At 42.4% G+C, this 24,075-nt stretch overlaps 1 protein-coding gene across 1 annotated transcript in view; it reads left to right on the top strand.

Annotated features, from left to right (window-relative positions):
• The window catches only part of KIF15 (kinesin family member 15), a gene marked incomplete in the record, with an annotated part of 170,400 nt that overhangs the window by 35,675 nt on the left and 110,650 nt on the right, over nt 1–24,075 (top strand). The window contains 2 exon segments of the mRNA XM_073630416.1: nt 12,933–13,112; nt 22,838–23,047. Of these exon segments, the coding sequence (XP_073486517.1) occupies nt 12,933–13,112; nt 22,838–23,047 (390 nt within the window).

Consider the following 24,075-nt stretch of genomic DNA (forward strand, 5'->3'; position numbering starts at 1 on the left):
TTTAGACCATTCCTTTTTATTTTATTTTGTCACATCAAGATTGAGGTAGCGCTACATATCTTATTACACTTGATTACTAGGGTTATGTGAGTACACTATCTTATGTTGGCGGCTCCTTGTCTATTTTATCTATTAGTGTGGTTTTTGCGCCTTAGTTATTACCTTTTACTTACGGGCCAAGTAATACCTCTCATTGGCCACTAGATGTCATCAAGACCTACTCCTAAGGACAACATTCAATACATTTAAAACAAAACACTACTAAGTGCATATAGGCAGCCATTGAGAGATGAAAAATAGGGTATTAATCTTTAGTGTCTCTTGATATGGATATATATATATATATATATATATAATTTATTAACCGCTTCAGCCCCGGACCATTTGGCTGGCCAAAGACCAGAGCAGTTTTTGCGATTAGGCACTGTTGCTTTAACTGACAATTGTGCGACTTGGCTCCTAAACAAAATTGAAGTCCTTTTTTTTTTTTTTCTCACAAATAGAGCTTTCTTTTGGTGGTATTTGATCACCTCCTGCGGTTTTTATTTTTTGCGCTATAAGCAAGAAAAGAGCGGCAATTTTGAAAACGCATTATTTTTTTACTTTTTGCTATAATAAATATCCCCAAAAAATATTTAAAAAACAAACATTTTTTTCCCTCAGTTTAGGCCGATATGTATTCTTCTACATATTTTTGTTTAAAAAAAAAAAATCGCAATAAGTGTGTGTGTGTGTGTGTGTGTGTGTGTATATATATATATGTATGTATGTATGTGTGTGTGTGTGTATATATATATATATATATATATATATATATATATATATATATATATATATATATATATATATATATATATATATATATATATATATATAGTGGCTTGCGAAAGTATTCGGCCCCCTTGAACTTTTCAACCTTTTGCCACATTTCAGGCTTCAAACATAAAGATATAAAATTTTAATTTTTTGTGAAGTATCACCAACAAGTGGGACACAATTGTGAAGTGGAACGAAATCTATTGGATATTTTAAACTTTTTTAGCAATTAAAAAACTGAAAAGTGGTGCGTGCAAAATTATTCGGCCCCTTTACTTTCAGTGCAGCAAACTCAATCCAGAAGTTCAGCGAGGATCTCTGAATGATCCAATGTTGTCCTAAATGACTGATGGTGATAAATAGAATCCACCTGTGTGTAATCAAGTCTCTGTATAAATGCACCTGCTCTGTGATAGTCTCAGGCTCGGTTCACACTGGGGCGACTTGGGATCCGACTTGTACGCCCTCAAGTCGCCCCAGAAATAGTTTCAATGGGAGTGAACGCTAGCGTCTTAATAGACGCTACTGAAGTCGCTCCGACTTCAGAGCGTACTCCCTGTACTACTTTGATCCGACTTGGTAGGCGACCTGTACCATAGAAATCAATGGAAGTCGCCTCCAAGTCGGATCTCTCTGTAAAGTCAAGCGACTTTGCAGGGAAAACCCCTCCCTCCCCCCCTCCCTCCCAGAGAGCTGATTGGCCACAGGCGAAGTCGCCTGTCATGGAGGCGACTTCCAGTCGCCTTGTAATTTGCTGAAGTCGCGCTGAAGCCGCGTTGAAGTCGCGGTACAAAGTCGCGCTGAAGTCGTGTTGCCCCAGTGTGAACCGACCCTTGGGGTTCTGTTGAAAGCGCAGAGAGCATCATGAAGACCAAGGAACACACCAGGCAGGTCCGTAATACTGTTGTGGAGAAGTTTAAAGCCGGATTTGGATACAAAAAGATTTCCCAAGCTTTAAACATCCCAAGGAGCACTGTGCAAGCGATCATTTTGAAATGGAAGGAGTATCAGACCACTGCAAATCTACCAAGACCTGGCTGTCCCTCTAAACTTTCAGCTCAGACAAGGAGAAGACTGATCAGAGATGCAGCCAAGAGGCCCATGATCACTCTGGATGAACTGCAGAGAACTACAGCTGAGGTGGGAGAGTCTGTCCATAGGACAACAATCAGTTGTACACTGCACAAATCTGGCCTTTATGGAAGAGTGGCAAGAAGAAAGCCATTTCTCAAAGATATCCATAAAAAGTCTTGTCTAAAGTTTGCCACAAGCCACCTGGGAGACACACCAAACATGTGGAAGAAGGTGCTCTGGTCCAATGAAACCAAAATCGAACTTTGTGGCCACAATGCAAAACGATATGTTTGGTGTAAAAGCAACACAGCTCATCACACTCAACACACCATCCCCACTGTCAAACATGGTGGTGGCAGCATCATGGTTTGGGCCTGCTTTTCTTCAGCAGGGACAGGGAAGATGGTTAAAATTGAGGGGAAGGTGGATGCAGCCAAATACAGGACCATTCTGGATGAAAACCTGTTGGAGTCTGCAAAAGACCTGAAACTGGGACGGAGATTTATCTTCCAAGACAATGATCCCAAACATACAGCAAACTCTACAAAGGAATGGTTCACAAATAAACGTATCCAGGTGTTAGAATGGCCAAGTCAAAGTCCAGACTTGAATCCAATCGAGAATCTGTGGAAAGAGCTGAAAACTGCTTTTAACAAACGCTCTCCATCCAACCTCACTGAGCTCGAGCTGTTTTGCAAGGAAGAATGGGCAAGAATTTCAGTCTCTCGATGTGCAAAACTGATAGAGACATACCCCAAGCGACTTGCAGCTGTAATCGCAGCAAAAGGTGGCTCTACAAAGTATTAACGCAAGGGGGCCGAATAATTTTGCACGCCCCACTTTTCATTTTTTTATTAGTTAAAAAAGTTTCAAAAATCCAAAAGATTTCGTTCCACTTCACAATTGTGTCCCACTTGTTGGTGATTCTTCACAAAAAATAAAAATTTTATATCTTTATATTTGAAGCCTGAAATGTGGCAAAAGGTTGAAAAGTTCAAGGGGGCCGAATACTTTCGCAAGCCACTGTGTATGTATGTATGTGTGTGTATAATATATATATATATAAAAATTTTTTATTTATTTTTATTTTTTTGTGACTGAGACATTATATCGGACAATTTTGACACATTTTTGGGACCATTGGCATTAATACAGCGATCAGTGCGATTAAAAATGTCACTGGCAGTGAAGGAGTTAATGTGTGTCCTAGTATGTGTTCTAACTGAAGGGGGAAGGGGACTGTGCAGGGAAGCTAACAGATCGCTGTTCATACTCTGTATGAACAGACGATTTGTCAGTTCTCCCCTCAGAGAACTGGAAACTGTGTGTTTACACACACACAGTTCCAGGTTCTCTGTGTTTCCCCCGTCGGTGATCGAAACCACCGGGCACTCGCATCGGCTCAGGGAGCCAGCGGGGGCCAGAGGGCAAAGCAGTGTTGCATAACATTGTTTCACCCAGCCGTGCCATTCTGCCGTAGTAGAACTGCTGCAGCTGGTTGGCATGTGGTTAAGTAACACACAGCTCAATCAATTATCATCAAATTACAGCTAAAAGCCAAACCCAGGGACTAGAGTATAATTATAAATAAACCGCACAAAAACTCCTATAGGATGTAAAGAGTAAAGCTATTATATTCATGCTTCCAGGAATGGTTGTAGATTGCATTCGCTATTCAGGCCCTTCGAAGTCATAGAACATAAATTATAAATCCCACATTTTTTTTTTTCCTTCTGTAGCAAAATAGAATCAAGAATCAAAGTCACCTCTCCTCATTGGGAGGTTAACATAGATACCTTTCACCAAGCCCCTTTGGGTTACTATGTTGGATTTGTTTAAAGTGCAGTGCCAGGGGGTGCTCATCACCCCCCCCCCCCCCCTTCTTCCTTTTTTTTTTTTTTTTTTTTTTTTTCTTTTATACTACCGATGTGTTCACCAATTCTTATTCCGAAGCTGTCTCTTGGTTTTTCCTATGTAGATTTTTTTTTACATGGACAGCTAAACATATATAAATTACTCTCGTAGTAGCACAATTGTTTTTATTTTATACGTTTTAATTCCTTCAGAATTGGTGAACACATCGGTTCAGTGGACATATTTGCAAATACTGCAATGTCCACAGGCAAAAATGCCTTTCAGTGGTGCAAGATTTGTTAACCAGTTTGGAGTTTGGGTTCTCTGATATTCAGAGTTAACTAAGGAATCATTCAGGTTCCGTGCTCTTCTAGCTGTCAAGAGAGGCCTCAGGCCCACTATATCTGAAATAAAGGGAGTGGAACTTGGAGCATGCCAATGTTTTTCAAGGACATTTCTAATTTTGGTTCCATTGGGAACCATATTTTGTTATTTTTCTTGGATAGTCCTTTTTATTGTATGGTGCCTCTTTTTTGGCTTACCTAGAGATCTTCGCGCTTGTATTTAGTCGCTTTGCTTCTAGATCTCTTCAGTGATTTGTTTGAATATCCTCTTTTCCTAAACCTTTTATACATTGCATTGGCTTCCTCTTTAAGAATTAATATCCTCAAGCAGTTTCTCCTAATTCTTAAACTGTCCCGTCATTATCCCATCAATCTAGGATGGCGACTCTGTGCCAGTAACAATGTATTAGCAGTGGTTTCTTTACGGTAGGTTTGGGTAGTGATTTTATTACCCTCTATAGTAAGCTGCAGATCAAGGAAGGGCAGTGTAACCTAATGGCTGGAGTACGTGAGTGTAATATTCCTTTCATTCTGGTTAAATTGTGACAAATTCCATCAGTTGGTCCACCGTCCCACTCCAGACCATGAGGACATCATTTATGTACCTCAGCCACAGTAAACCATAGCCGAGGTACATCGAAGATTTATACATCACTTCCTCCCAGAGGACCAGGTGGAGGCACGCATATGGCGGGGCCCATGGCGCTCCCATACAGGTACCCCTTTATTAATAATTGACTCCCAAAAACTGCAAGCATTTATTACTTTGCATAAAGTCTAGAAGTTCAACCATAAATTCATTGTGTGCTCCCAAAGTTTGATATTCTTGTTCAAGAAAATAATCCACTGCTTTAATTCCCCACTCATGTGGAATTGACGTGTACAAAGTCTCAACGTCCATTCCCACCAAGTGTATTCCTTCTGGGAGTAATAGGCCTGTTAATTTAAGGAGCACATTCATGGTGTCTATGACAAAGAAGGGCAAGGTTGCTTACCAGACCTTTTAATAAGGGAGTCCACATATTTGCCTACTCTTTCTAAGGGGGCAGAGACTATTGGTCTTCCTGGGTGTTAGGTCATTGATTTTTGTAATTTGGGGATTATATAAAATGTGAGAATATTATATTCCTCAACCATTAAATTACATTCTCTTTTTTTTTTTTTTTTTTTTTTTTGTCTTAGTCAAAGCTTCTGTTTCATAAAGTGACTCGCTTAGCAGAACCACATTTCCCCCTTTATCACTTTTTTTGTTTAATAACCAAGTCCGGAGCCCCCTCCAGATCTTTCAAGTGCCTTTTGCTCATTGCTTGTTAGATCCTTGCCACTCCCAATTGATCTTACTCAAATCCTTTTGGACCAAGTCAAAAAATAATTTTAGCTACTTATGTTTGGTTAAGGTGGGCATTTTTGTTGGCCATCCTTCTAATAGGTTGATTATATTCTTCTTCTGTGTCACGCTTCATGTTTTCATCCAATAATGAGGTAAGATTCTCTATAGCTTCCTTCTCTTCCTGACTTCGTTTTTTTTTTTTCAGCTTGAGGGCCTGAGTTTTCTGCTCTTTTCGTGCCATAATTTATAGAGAACCTTCTTCAGGAATAGATTCAGGTCTTTAAAGACCTCAAACTCATTCATTGAGGAAGTGGGGGGAAAATGAAAGTCCTTTTTGCAATAGACTTGTATGATGTTGATTTAGATGAAAGTTGGAGAGGTTCACAACCTTTCAATCATTTTTAATGACCTACGGGTCAATTCCCTGGTACTTCTTTGACTCCTGAGTCTCCCATTCATCATCTGTAGTCACTATGCAACGCCATTAAAAGCAAGCATTAGGATCAAGGAAGTACTCTGTGAAATGAGTTCCTTATACATGATTAATCCTGAACTATACTTATTATCGAAGCCGCTTTGCAGCATCCACACCAGTGAATATGCACATATCAGTGGCTTCTAGGAATCCTATTTAAACCCCTTAGTGTATCAATCTATTTTGTGTGTGTGTGTATATATATATATATATTATCTATCCTAGATCTGATTAGTGTGAGTGCCGGTGCGACCTGTCCCAAGACAACGTTGTCTTTTTAACTTGATTGTGGAAGATTATTTTTCGCTTTAATTCATTTGTTTTTTTTTTGTTAATTATAGTGCACTTTGCTATATTAAACATATTTTTATTCAACTGTGGTGTTCTGCGGCGGTGACCTTCTTGGCTCCTTTTCCTCCCTTCTGCATTGTCTGTCTGATCAGGTCCACCTGTCCGTTTTTCAGGAGGACCTGATCGGACGCTCCATTCAACTCAGTGGTCTGGTGGATCGGATAAAAACGGATGGGCGGTCCATCATTTTTTTTTTTTTCTTTCCAATCTCCCCATAGAGGAGAGCGGGACTCTGACAGGTCCGTCTCAGCATAGTGACTGGAGATGGACCTGTCCTCTGCCAGCTCAGCAGGGTTCAATGGATCGATCCCTGCTGAGCAAGCAGTCTGTCAAAACGGATGTGCCCTATGTGAAAGGGGCCTAAATGATAAGTTACTTTGAGCTTTTGGGCTATAGCTACAGAAGATGGAAACACCAATACTTGGAGTCACGGAGGTTATATACAGTGGGGAAAATAATAATTTGATTTACCCCCCCCCCGCAGATTTTTTAAGTTTACCAACTTACAAAGAGATTAAGGGTCTATCCTTTTTTTATCATAGGTGTATTTTAAATAATAGAGACCGAATATCAACCAAAAATCCAGAAAAACACATAATACAAATGTTATAAATTTGAGTTGCAAGTATTTGATCCCCTACTGACCAGCAATAATTCTGGCTCCCATAGACTGGCTACAGTATGTGCACATGTGGTATACAGATAGGAGTGTCTTCTTAAAATTGACAGAACCAAATGACAACTCCATTATGTGTTTTAAAAGACACCTGTCTTCCATTCGAACTCCCCATCATGGATAAGACCAAAGGGATGTCGGGGACAAGATTGTAGACCTGCACAAGCTTGAATCGGCCAAACGACCATGTCAACTGTCAGAGTGATTATTTGCAAATGGTAGAAATACAAAATAACCATCAATCGCCCTTGGTTTGGAGCTTCATGCAAGATTTTAGCTCCTGGTGTAAGGATGATCATGTGAAAAGTGAGGGATCAGCCCAGAGATACACAGGAGGAGATGGGGAATGATCTCAAGGCAGTTGGGACCACAGTCTCCAAAGAAACCATTGTCAACACTACATGCCGCCATGGATTGAAATCCTGCAGAACCCACAAGGTCCCCTCCTCAAGAAGGCACATGTACAAGCCCATCTGAAGTTTGCCAATAAAAATCTAATTGTTTCAGACAAGGATTGGGAGAAAGTGCTGTGCTCAGATGAGACCAAAATTTAGCTCTTTAGCATTAAAGCAGTTGTAAACCGTAGCTGTTTTACAAAAAAAAAAAAACACGCCTGTAAGGCAATTGCATAATGTGAAAGTATGCATTGCCTCCAGCACACTAGTGTCAGGCCTACAAATCGGTGCTAGCTGGAGGTGATAATCTGCAAGTGAAGTGCTATAGAGAAAATATATGTGTATATATAGATTAATATTAATATAATATCTTTTTTTTTTTTTTTTTTTTTTTGCAATCAGTTTGGGCATCTTATGAATATCCCATCCCCATCCAAGTTTATTTCCCTCAATAAAAATACAATACAAAGTTCAAGGACTGGTTTTCTGCCTGGGGGGGTGAATGAGAACTGTGGGCCTGGCTGGGGCAGGATGACGGACGGACCACAACACTCAGCAGCCCCTATGAGGGTACCGCTACATTCGGGGGGCTCGTTCCGGGATCATCTGTTCACAGGTAACCAGCCATTGCCCTTAGCAACCGAAGTTGACCGAGCCGGGGGGGACTGTACTTTGTTCCACCAATTGAGGGATTCAACTCGAAGGAAGGATTTCTGTGCTCTGCCTGCTATTCAGTGCTACAGTAACAAGTGCCATTGTCCATAGCAACCAGCGGGGAGCTGTCTGCCAAGTTATTGCTGCCCTGCTTACCCAGTCGCCCAACCACAGCTGGGTTGGACACTTTGCTTTAAATCTGAAATTCAGTAACTTGGTAAGACGTGGTGAAGTCTGAACCTGCTGACTCCCCTGCGAAAATCCGGTGACATGAGGGAAGGGAGTCTGTCGTGGCCTGCAGCCTGGTCAGGGACCTGGTAACTAAGTACTGCCCAGCAGGAACCTGAAATAGTCCCTGAAATGCCAGCCGCCCCTGTGTCCCTTGTTAACTCCATCTGGAGGGAGCCAGTGTTGGAGGAGGATGAACCCTAAGTTTAGTCAGAAGGTGAATGTGATGACAGAGCCATAGATTTGGGTTCCCCCAGATTGCAAGCTAAATTTGGGTCCCTGGAGAAGTTAGCAGAGTGGTCGTCTCGCAGTGGCAGCTTGGAGGAGGAATGGGAGACAGGAGGTTCGCAGGTCCTGGAGGTCCAGTCCGAGGGAGGAGCTGTGCCTGATCCAGCTATGGGAACCCCCATCAGCAGCAGACCACCTTTCTTGAAAAGGCCTTCCATCACCCAGACCAGAGCAGCTGAATACAGGCAGTGGTTCAAGAGGTCCGATGATGCTGGTGTCCTGCTAGGAAAAGGGAGGCCCAGAGAACTGCGCAGGCTCCAGCGGGAAGTTCAGCGTAAAGTTGCTCTGGAGTGGGTCTGGACTACTCTTCAGTCCCTCCCGAGACCATGGACATCATTGAGAACTCCCGGGAGAGTGGGAGGATGACCTGGTTTGGGAGTATCTGCATATCCCGAAGCCTCTGCAGGTGCCAAAATGTGAGGAGACCTGGGCCCATTTTGAGGACATTCAGAAGGAATGGAGGCTGGAGAGAGCAATTTGCAAGGAGTGATGGTCATGAAGGCAGAATGACCTGCGAGGAGTCACTCTGTCTCCATCAGGGAGGAAGGGGGCAGCAGGAAGAGGCTGCCCGACCCGCATTTCTATGCGTCAGGACTGTTGGGATATACAGCCCACCATCGAAAAGGCCACAAACTGCTTGAAGGTTGCAGAATGTGTTCTTTCTCCCTGACTTTTGCAGGATCAGACCGGCCTGCCACCCTGTCCTGTGCCCGATGGATTGACATTCCTATTGATAGAAGCTGGGTAAGGTCTGGTTCCTACTTTAACTCTCTCTCTCCTTCTTCCTTTTTTTTTTTTTTTTTTTTTTTTTTAAGGAGCCTGTCAGTCTGGGGAGGGGCCCCTCCCACCAGGGACTCCAAAGAGAACTGTCTACTTATACTGTTTTTTGTTTTTCTCCCGCTATTGTTTCTGTCAGCAGGCCAATGCCCCCTCCTGACAGAACAAAGAAGAAAAACGTGTTTGAGGTGACTTATGTGGTCTGGACATCTACAGGGTTTTTTTTGTCAGGAGGGGGTTAGCATCCTGCTAACAGAAACATTAAAGTGTGTAGGTAGTTGTCGGGATAGGATGTTGTGTTTTTGTCTTTACAGGATCTCTTTGGATGGGATGGCTGTCCATCCATCTTTTGCTGGAGCCAAGAACCTGCGGGCAGAATATTTTCCTTGCGTCGGGGTGCTCTGGCTCAAAATGTGATGTTATGTTGCTGTTGGCTACAGGGACCTTTAGTTGGGTCTATAGTGTAATGTATATGCTGTAAAAATATATATCACTTTATTTTTGTATGTATTTATATGTGTGCATGGCCCTGTCCCCAGTTTGTTCCCTTTTCCCCATCCAAAACTGTATTTTTTTTATTTATTTATTTTTATTTTTTTTGAGATGCCCTTTTTGTAAATTCCCAGCTAAGGGACTAGCTGAATGTTAGTGGGGGGTGTGAGTTTAGCACCCTCTAGTGTGCTAGGATAGTGCGTGCTTTTGTGAGAGTAGGTAAATTTCCAGGCCTGGCTGGCAGCCAAGCCTGGGTGTTTTTTTGATCTGATTTGGGAGTAACTCACAGTAGAGCTGGGTGACTCACAGGCAGAGTGTCCCCAAGACCTCCCACTTCTTTCCAGAATGTTCTTGTGTTTTCTGGAAAGAGAGGCGGGGAGGGGAGGTGGGGTTGCTTGGGGTGTTGTGAGGAGCCCTGACCAATCCCCCCCCCCAATTTGGATTGGCCGAGGGCAGGCCTTCCTAAAAACCCAGGTTCTGCCCAGCTGGGGAGGAGTTGATCGGGTGGAAGATGGACATGGAGTGTTAGGCTGTCGGGGTCTTTGAGGGAGCTCCCCAGTCTGGGTGGGGTGACTTTGGGCCTGGGCTCAGGTGCGGACGGGACCCTCTTACTCTTAGTCTCCAGGAGTTCCACAGAGGTAGCCAAGAGGGTTGGTGAGTGTTCACACAGTTGGGAGGCACGCCTGATAGGACTGGGATGAGCAGTCTGGGATGGGTACAGAGCCAATCTGTTCTGGAGGATTGTGGTAAGAGGTAGTGTGGGAAGAGTTAGAGCAGATGTGTTAACCATTTCATCCCAGGTGTGGACATTTTGGCAGGCCGACTTCTTTAGCTGACAGCCAGGACCTAGGGGAATAGTCCTTATACCTACTGAGGATTTAGGACCTGTCATAGTTAGGAGATGCCAGTCTTGGATCTCCTGGCATCCAAGGTCATCACACTGGACAGGTTTGACTCCAGGCACAGATATACTCTAGTGGAAGCAGTGGATGCTTTTGTGGCTCTGTGGGATCAGTACTCTCTGCTCTATGCCTCTCCTTCTACATCTGCTTTGCAGTATTGCGATGAAAGGCATTCCGGTGCACCTTATAGCGCCAGATTGGCCCATGTGGATGTGGACCTGATGAGTCTACTGGTGGATGCTCTATGGGCTCTTTCAGCTCATCCAAATCTTTTCTCAATTTTACCAATCTTCTTTATGGTTGCTGTCTTTTGCGGCATGGTTGTTTGAAGTCCAGCTTCTGAGGGACAAAGGCATCTCTTAATCGGGTATTCCCATGATGCTAAAAGCTAGGAGTTCCACTCTTTACAAGGTCTATCGCTGCACATGAAGGGCACTCTTAGCTTGATGGGAGGAAATTCTGTGGGACAAATCCTTTCATTTTTAGAGATGGGTCTGGATCAGCATTAGGCCCTTGGCACCATCGTGGGTCAGGTCCCTGCAATCCTGTTTAAGACCTTTGTGCTAAGTGTCTCCCGTGACTATGGAGGATCTGAATTTTAGTTCTCTCTGCACACCACAAATCCATCGGGGGTATTGCCCTTTCCGGTCTCATGGGGCTGTTTCTTGCTGCCATCACCCCTGCAATGTGAGTTTCTGAGCAGGTGGTGTTGAGGCTCAGAACTTCTTGCTACTCCTAATTCTGTCCCTCCCTGTCTTGCTCCACTTTCATCCGATCTTCCTCCATTTCCTGGATCGGGCTAATAATTTCTCACATCTACTGCTTCCTTCAGAAAGACTGGCGCTTTATCTTTCTTATTGGTAACCCAGCTTCCCATTTCATCACTTCATTGTTTCTCAGACAGACCATTGTGCAATGTATACTCGGACAGAATGCCACCCTTTCCTGTTGAGGTACTCTACTTGGATTGTAAGTGCCTCTGGGGTTCTTTGGCATCAGACTGTTGTTTTCCAGATTTGTGAGGCTGCCACCTGGACTTCTGTTTAAACATTCTCCACGTTTGACCATGTGGATGTTCTGGCCTCGTCTGATACCAGCTCTTCCTTCTTCTTCTTCTTCCTTTTTTTTTTTTTTTTTTTTTTTACCTGTTGGTGTATTTTATACCTGTTGCCTACCCCAGCAGTGGGACCCTGTTTGGTTGCCCCTACAGTGTAAGATTTCCTGTATCCCTCCAATGTTTTTGTTTTTTTAACACAGAGGTGCTTACAACGTTCCACTTTTATTTTTGTAAAACCTTTATCACAAAAGGATAAACCTTTTTCTGTAACTATTTAAAAGTGTTAATTTTGATAGATACACTAACACTACCCTTCCACCAGACTGACAGTGCTGTTGTCCAAAGGTACCTCTTGCTTCTTTATCCAGAGTGTAGGCATCCTAAGACAGGAGGTGTGTTACTGGCCAGATCACCAGGTAAAAGCAGAGGGGAAAAAAGTAATGATTGATAAGCTGCAATATAATAGTTTTGATTTTAATGCTGATTTAAAAAATGTATTTCCTTTGCCAAAAAAAACGAGGCATGCTGGAGTAGAAGTGGTTATCCTGGGCTGGCCTACAGGTGTGTGTGTGTGTGTGTGTCCCAATCCTTCTGTAGGCAGCAGTTTAAAAGTGAATATAGCTTTAAAAAAAAAAAAAAAATACCAGTTTTCGTATCTATATTATTTTGACGACATATGTGAAAAGTACTTTTGTATACTTTACTCCAATAAAAAGTTTATGGGGAAAAAAAATACATTCATACTACGCTGCCTCGAAGTCAAAACTGAGCGATCAGACACTGCTCAGTTCTCGGTCTTCAGCCTGCAACTGTCAGTCATCGGCTCTCTGCCCTACCCCCCCCCCCCCCCCCCCCTTGTTCACTGGCTCGCTGGGCTTTGGAGGGGGTGGGAGTGGCTGGCTCAGTCTCCCAGTGGCTCAATGAGAGGTTGAGCCAGCTGGCAGTCCAGGCATCTGGGTGGATACCAACTGCAAATTCGGGATCTTTCCGGAACCTGGACTGGCTGAATGATGCCAGCAGACATCGGGCTTTAGCCTGCTGTTGGCTAAAGACAGATCACAGATGTGCAGAACGAACTGCACTCCTGTGATCCATAGAAGTATAGATAAAACAGCTTTGGCTATACTTCTTCATGAAAAGGATTTTGGGGTTAGTACAAAAATCTGTTTGTTCTTCTCCATTAAACCGTTTTTAACATCTTTTTGTTTTACTTTTTCAGGCTGGTGATGGGAAAAGTTTTCTGTGTAAATGTTCGTTTATTGAAATCTACAATGAACAGATATTTGACTTGCTGGACACTGCATCTGCGGGACTTTTTCTTAGGGAACATATAAAGAAAGGAGTCTTTATTGTTGGTGCTGTGGAGCAAGCAGTGGCCTCTGCTGCTGAGGCATACCAGGTAAGTTCACAAATCTGCAACATTAGGAGGAGAATTCTAGGTGTTGGACCATATTTTTCATTTGGCCTTGGACTATTCATATCTATGTCCTTTGTGTTGAGGCATGCATGAAGATGCCTGCGCGTGGTGTGAAAATATAGATTCCCTTTTAAAAACTCACAAAGCTGCAGTACATAGCTGTGAATCAGCCACATTTGCAAAAATAGCATTTCTAATTGAGATTTATTTTCATCCAGTAAAATGTATGTTTTTATTGCAGGGCAAGTGTAAATTTGGCCTTTAAAAGCAGGATTAAAGGAGAAGTCCAGTCTGGGCTCGTTTTGGCTGAGCTTCTCCTGAGGGTCACAGGAGTGCAATTCGTTTTGCACTCCTGTGACCCGTTTTCAGCAGAGTGGGCCGAAGTCCACTTTCTGCTCACGTCACCAAGATCAGTCCAGGCACCGCGTCATCCCAACTTCAGAAGTCTGGATCTGCCAGATGCCTGGAGTTTGGCTTCAATTTGTTACTGTATCTAAATCTACTAGTACTACTAACACTTCCCTCCCCCCAGACTGACTGACAATGCTGCTGTCCAAAGGTGCCTCCTGTGCCCAATAATCCAAAGTGGGGGCACTTTAATACAAGAGGTGTATTACTGGCCAGATTACTGGGGAAACTGAGGGGGGGGACTAATATATGGCCACTACATCTAGTGGTTGATAAGCTGCATTATAACATTTTTAAGTTTGGGGTTAAATACTGCTTTAGCCCTTTTGTAGCCACAGCTGTTTTTGGAACATTTGTGGCCTAAAGATTAGTTAAAACCCCCAAACATATATATTTTCTATAAGCAAAGACCCTTGAGAATAAAATGGGAGCAGTTGCAATTTTTTTTATGTCACACAATATTAGCGCAACAGCTTATCAAACGCATACTTTTAGTAAAAAATAGACTGGTTCGTTTTAGTGCACACAAACTCAATATACCCAATTGTTGGTAAAAGATGTTGTCAGACCACCTTAAATTGGTCTCTACAAACCATTCCTCATTATTACACTAAAACCAAAAGGCTCTAACAAACCAAATCTCTTTTGTTGCCAGAAGACGCCTGGCAGGAGATACTGGCCTCTCAGATCAGACATCTTTAGTTATCCTGTCTAGGCATAAGGTAATCCAGTTAAAATTCTTTCATTGCACTTACTATGCCCCACAGGTTCTCTTTAAAATGGGTAAATAACCTTCTCAAGCTTGCCCTAACTGCACTGATTTTACATGCTCGCTACTAAATTTACCCAATATTTGTAATCCCTCTAGGTGCTTATTGGAGGAGTCCGATCTTGCTAAAGATTGTAAACTATTATTCCGTTTTTGTTGTTCTTTGCTAAAAGTCTTATTTCATTGGAATTTACCAAAACCCCCTACTTTGATACACTGGTTTAGGTCCGGTTTACGCCATGCCCGCACATGAATCGCACAAGAACGTGCTGTGTGTTCCTGTGTGATTCAGACCACATGCAATATGAATTCCATTTTGCGATCTGCAGTGGGTATCGATAGAAAGTTAATGACACCCCAAGCAGGTTGCAAACGCAGTGCATTAGTCCCTACCAGATCGCATAGTACTTTTTGTACCATGCAATTAAGTTACAGTGCACTTTAACCACTTCAATACCAGGCACTTGCGCCCCTTCCTGCCCAGGACAATTTTCAGCTTTCAGCGCTGTCACACTTTGACAATTGCGCGGTCATGCAACACTGTACTCAAACTAAATTTTTATCATTTTCTTCCCACAAATAGAGCTTTCTTTTGGTGGTATTTGATCACCTCTGCGGTTTTTATTTTTTGCTAAACAAACTAAAAAAGTTTTTTTTTTTTTTTTTTAAGTTTCTTTCATAAAATTTTGTTTTCCCCTTCACTGATGGGCACTGATGAGTTGGCACTGATATGTATAATTCATGATGTGAACTGGCCTCTAAGTGACTTCCCCCCCATGTATAAATTATCCTATGGGGCCCAAGGTTGCCCCCAAAAAATTGAACATTTCTGTGCCCCCTGGCTAGAAACGCAGTTTACGATGCCTGCTACCTTTTTATGTGAAATATTTATACATAGAGTAGAGCTGCATGAATAATCGTTAAAAAATTGCGATCTCGATTCAACCCCCCTCACGATATTAATCCGGCATTTTCACGATTCAGTCTGCTGACAGCTGTTCAAAAAAAAAAAGGCAACCTGACAAGTTTATCACAACATTGCTCAGTGCTGAGAGATAAAAAATAAAAATCAGAAGCCATGTATCTTTTGGTTCTATTACATGAAAGGGATGAACATCGGTCTGTAAATGAGGGCAGTTTAATAACTTAAAGACTAAGCCTTTTTCTGACATTTGTTGCTTACTAGTTAAAATCAGTAGGCTTTGCTAGAAAATTACTTAGAACCCCCAAACGTTACACTTTTTTTATTTTTATTTTATTTTTAGCAGAGACCCTAGAGCGGGGATATACAATTAGCGGACCTCCAGCTGTTGCAGAACTACAAATCCCATGAGGCATAGCAAGACTCTGACAGCCACAAGCATGACACCCGGAGGCAGAGGCATGATGGGACTTATTTATTTTATTTATTTATTTCAGGTACTTGTATAGCGCCGTCAATTTACGCAGCGCTTTACATATACATTGTAGATTCACATCAGTCCCTACCCTCAAGGAGCTTACAATCTAAGGTCCCTAACTCACATTCATACATACTAGGGACAATTTAGACAGGATCCAATAAACCTACCAGCATGTCTTTGGGACTTGTAGTTTTGCAACAGCTGGAGGTCTGCTAATTGCATATCCCTGCCCTAGAGAAAAAAATGGCAGTCATTGCAATATTTTGTCACTCTGTATTTGTGCAGCGGCCTTTCAAAAGCAATTTTTTGGGGAAAAAAACACTTCAATGAATTAAAAAAAGAGTATAAAGTTCGGGCGGCCTGGTAAGAGCGGCGGGAGGGGGGGGACGTCCCATCCCACTCCTCCGGTATAACAGCCGAGTGGCATTTAGCCGCATCGGTTATTCTATCTGGAAAGCCGATCGCAGGCTCTCAAAAACAGTACCGGGATGATGCCTGCAGCTGCGGGCATCATCCCGGTATAACCCCCGAAAGCCACGTACGCTCGGCGGGAAGGGGTTAAAGCTTAATTTCCCACATTTGTGACTTTTTAAATCGCAATTGGTGTCTATAAATAGTCAGTGAGTTTGTTAGCTCTCACATGGATTCACTAAGCAGGCTAGACACTGAGCCATGAAGAGGTAGATAAGAAAAAGTCAAAAGACCTGCGTAACAAGGTAATGAAACTTTACAAAGTTGGAAAAGGATATAAAAAAAAAGATATCCAGAGCCTTGAATATGCCAGTCAGTACTGTTTAAAATCACTTAAGTGGAAAAATAGGGGCTCTTTCTGATGTGTTTTGCTGGTGATACTGTATGGGTCAGTATTGTTTCTTGAACTGTACGAACCATACAACTTTTTTTTTTTTTTTTTTTCTCATGTAAAATCAATACATTTTACTTTAAAAACAAAAATGAGGTTGTGCCAAGTAAATACTGTAGATGCCAAACATGTCAAGCCTTTTGCTGCCAGAACTGTTTTTGCACACGTTTTAAAAAATAATTTTAGGCCTGAAGATTTGCTAAAACCCCCAAACATTTTAGATTTTCTGTAAATAGACTGGAGAATAAAATAGTTGTAGTTACAATTTATTTTTATTTTTTTTGTCACACAATATTTGCCAATGGTTTATCAAGGGCAAAACTTCAGTTAATACACTGTTAATTTTAGGGCACAAAGCTGCAATATATTTTCAAATGAGAGAGAATTTATATTGCATAAGTGATGATTTTTTTTTTTTTTTTTTTTTAAATTGCATGTGTCCATGAAACACATAGGTTACTCTTCGCATGTCGTCGGTTTGGAGTTGACCATAAATGATGTTGCTAGAATTATTGCTCTCACTCCAGTAACCTGTAATGTGTAAAGCAGTTGACACTTTCAAATGTAGGTGCCCCTGATCCTGTGTGTTTTTGTTCATGGGAGGGGAAGTGCTTGGATGTAATTTTAATTTTTTACACTTTTACTAATATTGCAGGGAGCCGACAAGCCATTTACTTCTTTCCCAGCCACAGCAGCCAGGGAATGTGACAGCTGCAACCGCATGATTCCAGGTTCTTACTAGCAACCTGATGGCTGTACAGCTACATCTTAATGTTGACCGCTTGTGAAGTGTGTGTGTAAAACCCCCAACTGCTGCCCTTGGTGACAGCAGCTAAGGGGTAAACTTCAGTTTAACCCCCCCAGGCGTTTGAGGACCTTTTTTAGCCACAGGTTTTTATAGCTTCTTGACGTCACTGGACACAGATGACTTCATATTGAGTACAACATAGGTTATGGCAGCATAACCTAATTGTGAATGGACACTGGCCAAAAAATACTCAGCAATCCCTGCCCAGGTATAAACCATCCCAGCTCCGCTATACCTCAGTTTTTAGCTAGTGTCCTTTAGGCGATGGGTGTGCCTACCTAAGTTTCTAAAGACTTTCACTTGTACTATTTAGTTCCCCTGGTTCCTGGCCTGTTCCTAACACCCCTGATGGGATAGAGGGCTTCATCCCAATCAGTCACTGAAGCCAGTAAGCCAAGGAGGACAGTACCCAGACCCCACATGCAAGAGCGGTGTATTAGATGAACTCACTGGCAATTTGTTCTACAGATCCAGAGTCCCTGAAGGCCCTGCGGGGTGTGGCCACTGTGATGGGTGAACATTTAGCTTGTTGACCTAGCTACATGGACCGGTGAGCACTTCTGGCTTGGGGGGGAGTAGGTGGCAATCTTTCCCCCTGACGGTCATTGGGCCTTGGGCTGGTTTTCTGGGAAGAGCACTACACCACAGAAGTGTTCAGAGTATCTAGGGAGACTTGAGAGGTTTTAACTGCCGTTTTCAGTATTTCGTTTTCTTGCCCTCTGTGGTATAAAATGCTTATAGACCTTCAGCAAGCCAAACCTTGTGCAGGCAGAGAGGTTGGGGGTGGGAGAACAATGGGGTGATCTCCAAAATCCCTCTTTCAGGTAGGTTGTAACCCCTGCAATTGCTCCCCAAGTGGTTGGATTGGCTCTGAATCCCTGCCCTTATCTGGGATTTCTACTATCTCAGGGGTACAATAGCCCACTTCCTTTGTGTAAAGGGAGAATTTTTCTGGCATAATTTCTGGTTTGTGAGATCAGCTCTCGTGGGTACACAGGCTTGGGGTGCAAACATGGGCACAGTCCTTCCCCCCTTCTCCTTTTGTAGAAGGATGGGATGATGGAGGCACATCCTTAAGAGAAGCTGCTGAGGATTAGGGTTCGGGCTTGTCTTGAACACGGACAACTGCAGTGAGCCTCCTAGAAGACATGGTGTGTGTGCTAACTTGAATTTGACACTTCTATAGTTCCTGGATATGTCACTGGATTTGGATCCTGGTGGTTACCAGAACGTAAATCTTTTTCAATGCACCTCACTAGCAGGAAATAATGTATGCCTCGGAGGCTTTCACCTCAGAAATGATTCGCTCAGCAGTACCTCAATCTCGAGAGACACTTCGGGGCTCTGGATAGGGGGTCAACACGCTGAATCGGAGAACTTCAATTACAACCTTTGTTTGTCGTTTTTTGGCTTTTTTTTTTTTTTTTTCTGTCCATGATCCCCAGGGTGTTTACCAAGGTGTCTGTTCTGGAGTTGAGGACCCAGGGTATACTCATTGTGGTCAACCTTCTCAGGGAGTAATCTGCTCATTAAATGTCCAGCAGGATGATACAGGTCCTGGGAACATTTTGGATGGCTGCTAAACCTTCACAGAAATGATCCTTCTTTTTTTTTTTTTTTTTTTTTTTGACACAATGCCTTCAGTACTTAGGCTTAGGCTTGATGATGGTAATAATAAAAATAAGGCTTAGTGGATAGAAGAGGCTCTTTCCACAAAGCCAGACACAAATGCATAACCTTTTCGGAGTGTATGTACAGATGCATTTAGGAGGAAGACTAATTCTGATGGTAATCCCTGGGTTAAATTTTCCCTGGTCTGTGCCTTGTTGCTTTTTGTCTTAATCCTTAACGTCCTAAAGAGAAGATGCCTTCACACTTTGGATGAAACCACACTAGGGTGTCCTTTTTATGAAGCAGTGAAATCTATTCACTGCTTCGTTCTCCGGCATTCACAGTGGAGATCTTTCTCCTCTGTGCCAGTTTATGAATCGGAGTAGATCGCTTCACCTTTGGAGGAGTGAAGCGATCTACAAATACTTCAAACAGTGGAGAATGACCCCTGATACTGGAATCTCGTGACACTTTACGAGATTACAGTACCAGAAATTCACAGAAACACAGAGATGTCAGTTTATTAAGTAGTGATGATCACCGCTCAATACACTGACAGATGGCGTAGTTAATGTTAAAAAAAAAAAAAAATGAGCCCCCCCCCCCATAAATATATATGTATACACATAAATATGACAGGGGGACATGGTCACAGTGTTGGGGGGGCCTGAACGAGGTAGAAGGAAGTTAAAAATCTTCTTTCCCCCTCAGATCCCCTGGGATTCTCTCTTCACTCCCCAATTCTCCACTGAGCTGGTGAATCGGGGAGTGTGAATTCTGACACAGATCGCCAGTGAAGTGCTGAGATCGCAACTTCATAAACTTGCCGTTACTGTGTCAGTCAATGAGAATTCTCCATGTGCGGAGATCATCGGCGGGAGAACAAGTTCAAACACTTCTCCCCCCCGATTATCTCTGTTTCATAAACTGTTTATGGACTGTGATCAGCGGCGATCCTTGGGATCACTGCTTCATAAACTGACACCTAGATCAAGAGATCAAGGCACCCACATCCCAAGTTGAAATTTTTTTGATGGGGAAGAACTGGAAAGGGGGATTTTAATGGTACCACAGGTATACACGAGAGATTTTTCAATAAAAATTTAAATATTTTATTAATATCCAAATGTAAAAAGAGTGAACAACGTTGACTCCCAAAAATAGACATGCATATAAAATTATCACAACATAATAGAACAATAATATGCATATAAAGCTTTATAGAGATGTATAAATGCCTGTTTGGCTCAACATGTTTCGCTATATTGCTTCTTCAGGAACTGTAAGGCATATATTGTCTACAGAAAAAAAGATATCAAGCATAAATAACAATTTATTACAAGATCAGAATATACAAATGAGTAAACAAAATGAATATCTAAACAAAAAGGGCATATAGAAAGCCCTGCTCGAGTGGTCTTATGGGTCTCACAAAGGAATGTGTGCGATGGCAGTGTAACTTGCCCGTCATGTGTATAATAAATACATTTATTAGAATCCTGACGTTCAAATACAGCAATGGGTATCGCAGGGTGAGCTCCAGATAAAACAAGATCATTCCTAAATCAATAAATATAATAATGCAGCAATGAGGGTAAATCCCTCCTGTGTAATTACAAAGATAACTCAAATTAAATGAGAACAAAATATAATAGAGCAGGGGGAGACGGGCAGGGGGGGGGGTGATGGGGGAGGAAAAAGGAAAGGAGGAAATGACAAGGGGGGGGTAAAAAATTGCAGGAAAAGGATAGTGGGGGGACAGGAAAGGAAGCTACAGGAAAAATTATGTTTTTAATTTAGTCAATATCCACAGTAATGCCCAAAACAAGAGTTGTGGCATTTATAGCACAGATGTATGGTGAAAAGATATGTTCACAGCATTAAAGGGGTTGTAAACCCTGCATTCTCTACCATCTCTAGCTGCTGTCTCGTGTACTGATTGGATAGATTGATAGCAGCCAGCCATTGGCTCCCACTGCTGTCAATCAAATCCAATAATGTGGGTGCTGGGGCAGGCCCGAGTCCTGCTTTCTGGGTCACTGGATGCAGAAGCAGGACTCGGGAGCACGCCGGTACGGGTGTCCACCAAAGGAGAGTGCCTTTCTGACGTAGGCACTCGATGTGGGGAGGAGCTACTAGCACCGCTGAGGGACCCAAGAAGAGGTTCGGGGCCACTCTGTGCAAAACAAACTGCACAGTGGAGGTAAGTATGACATGTTTAAAAAAAAAAAAAAAAAAACTCAAGGGTTTAGTAACCCTTTAAGCTTCCAGATAGAGAGGGGACATACAACTCCATACAGTGCAGCCCAAGATAAATTCAGGCTCACAAGGAGATGAAAAGCCCAATCTAAAAATAAGGCATCTGAAAGGTAAATGTAAGGGAGATACCCCTATCTACATTTAAAAGAGCTGAATCAATAAAAGGCACATCTCCATACATAGGGAGACTTCGGAGTCACTTGCCAAAAACCCACCAAAACTGTATCTACAGCGTCCCCCTGCTCTCAATGGGTGCTGTGGTGATTCCACCAACCGCCCTGTTTTTAAATGGGCTCACCCCGATCAGCCGGCGTCTGACGTCACCGGTGGATCATGGACTCAAATGGGACCACTGCGCTTGCGCGATCATCACAAAGGTGTGACATCAGACGTAGGCTAGCTGAGTCTTAAGCCACCATCTTGGAAAGTCTGTCAAGGACAGGCATCCATAGATGGTGGCTATTTCCACATCACCTGGCCAGATGTATTAGTATGGGAGGACATGCACTGGTTAGCTCTGGTCCAGCAACGACAGACCAGGGACAAACCAAACCAACCTAAAACTAAAGGCCAGGGACCAACAAAAGAAGGCACCCAGGAGATGGGGAACCCAATTCACCCAGTTATGTAACAGGGAAGGGAGAAAAGGAAATAGTCTCTCCTACCGCATGGTCCAGGGGGTAGGAGGGGGAGAGGACCAGAACAGAGGTGGTCGACTGGTGCCCAGCAAAGGCGGGAAAGGGCCAACGTGGAACAGAAGCCCACCCGCGAGAGTTTATCTCAAGTCTACAACTTCATTTAGACGGCTGCTCCTAGATCCACTATTTTATAGGTGGATTCATCTATGCCTTTCTCAGCCCTGTGGTATCAAGGGGAAGGTTCTTTTCCTAGTTTTACTGGAGTGTTGGTGCTTCCTGGGCAATTCAGCATCAAGCTTCTGTTTTGTATAACTGCTACCTGGTCTTTTCACACGTTTACAAAGTTCTACCAGGTAGATGTTCACACCTCTCCAGATGCCAGTTTTGAGAAGGTCTCAGAGGCTTCTTTTTGTAGTGGGGTTCTCCAACCCCTCCCATCCTGGCGTTGTGTTTTTGGACATGTTTGACATCGTTGCTGTGTCCCCACCCCTCCTGTTCAGTGCTTTTTGTTATCCCAAGTAGTCCTAAATACAAATGTTTGTGTCCTGTGATGTACAATTAAGACATTAGGATTTTTGGTTTATCTGTTTTCCATGGCAGTGGTCCTCATTGCTTTCTACAAAACTGATGCTTTATCTGAGCTAGGAGGGGTTATGCCTGGATGGGTATTCCTGCCTCCTTCTTTTTTTTTTTTTTTTTTTTTTTTTTTTTTTTTTTTTTTTTGGGCACTGAAGATGTAAGCATAACCCAAGCAGTTGTGAATATGAAGTGTGTCCTGTGTAATCCAGTTTGCTAATCTGTAATCCTAATTCAAGGAATATGAACTGATTTTTAATGTATTTTGTATGCTTGGTAAAGTGCTTTTGGTTTTGTTGGCAATGCCATATTATTACTTTTATTGTTATTTGTTGTTGTTATTGTTTTTATCTTTTTTCGATTATCTTGCCAGGTTCTTTCTACTGGATGGCGGAATAGACGAGTAGCTTCAACCTCGATGAACAGAGAATCCTCCAGGTCTCATGCTGTCTTCACTGTCACAATTGAATCTATGGAAAAGGTTAATGAAATTGTTAACATAAGATCTTCACAACTTAACCTTGTGGATCTTGCTGGATCAGAAAGACAGAAAGATGCTCATACTGAAGGAGTCAGGCTTAAGGTGAGCTAAAATTTGATATTTTCATTCATATGGACAGCCAGTCACTTTTTTTGCATGGTGCTATTGATATATATAGTACTATTGGTATTTTTAAGATGTCTGGGTAAATTGTCGGATGCCATGTGCTGACATGAGACTGAAGTAGAGGAATGATGTACAGAGTGTTTAAGTGCTCCCTGGGTACATGCAAACAGGACAATTCATAAAGGGTGACGACACTCATTTAGAAGTGTGTGTGTGTGTGTGGGTTTGTTTTTTTTTTTTTTTGTTTTCTGTGAATAGAGGAGAGATGCATCGTCTCTAATAAATAATACCTAGATCAAGGTTTGATCTAGGTCCGTGCCAGGGTTAGTATCTTGGGTCAGGGTCAAAGGTCAGTATTTTTTGTTTTGTGTTTTTTTTTTTTTTTTTTTTTTTTAATATAGGTGTCCATTTAGTGTCCTTGTGTTTTAGGTAGGATTAAAAAAAAAATCTAAATGGGCACTATACTTTTTGGGCTGTAAGGTACAAACAACTACTAACATGCACATATGTGGTATCGCTGCAATTGTCAGGAGCAGGAGAATTTTAATTTGGGTTGTTCTTTGGTGGAAGGTTATGGCAGTAGCATGAAATATACAGCTACATTTAAAAAAAAAAAAAAAAAAAAAAAAAAAAAACGATTTTGGGCCAGTTTTCCTTTGATAATAAAAATCAGGAGAGATCCATTACCATTTACCCCCAAAAGAGAGCCCAATTTGTCCTGAAAAAAAACAAGGTATAATTCACCTGGATGCACAAAGTTGTGATATGTATGGTTGTACTAACGCATGTCGAAGTTTCAAAATTTGTGCTTAGGCATTTGAATTAGTTTTACCCTTAGGCGCGAAGGGGTTAACACTTGTTTCCTAAAAGCTCCTGGACAGTCCAGATGTGAATAAATTGCTCTCTGCCATCCCTTGAGCCTGATGGTAGCCTCCCTAAACAAAGCTCATTTGGCCAGTTTCACTCCAGACCTTTACAATGCAACATTCTGATGAGGTACCTGG

This window comes from Aquarana catesbeiana, linkage group LG05 (assembly GCF_042186555.1).
Source record: "Aquarana catesbeiana isolate 2022-GZ linkage group LG05, ASM4218655v1, whole genome shotgun sequence".
NCBI lineage: Eukaryota > Metazoa > Chordata > Amphibia > Anura > Ranidae > Aquarana > Aquarana catesbeiana.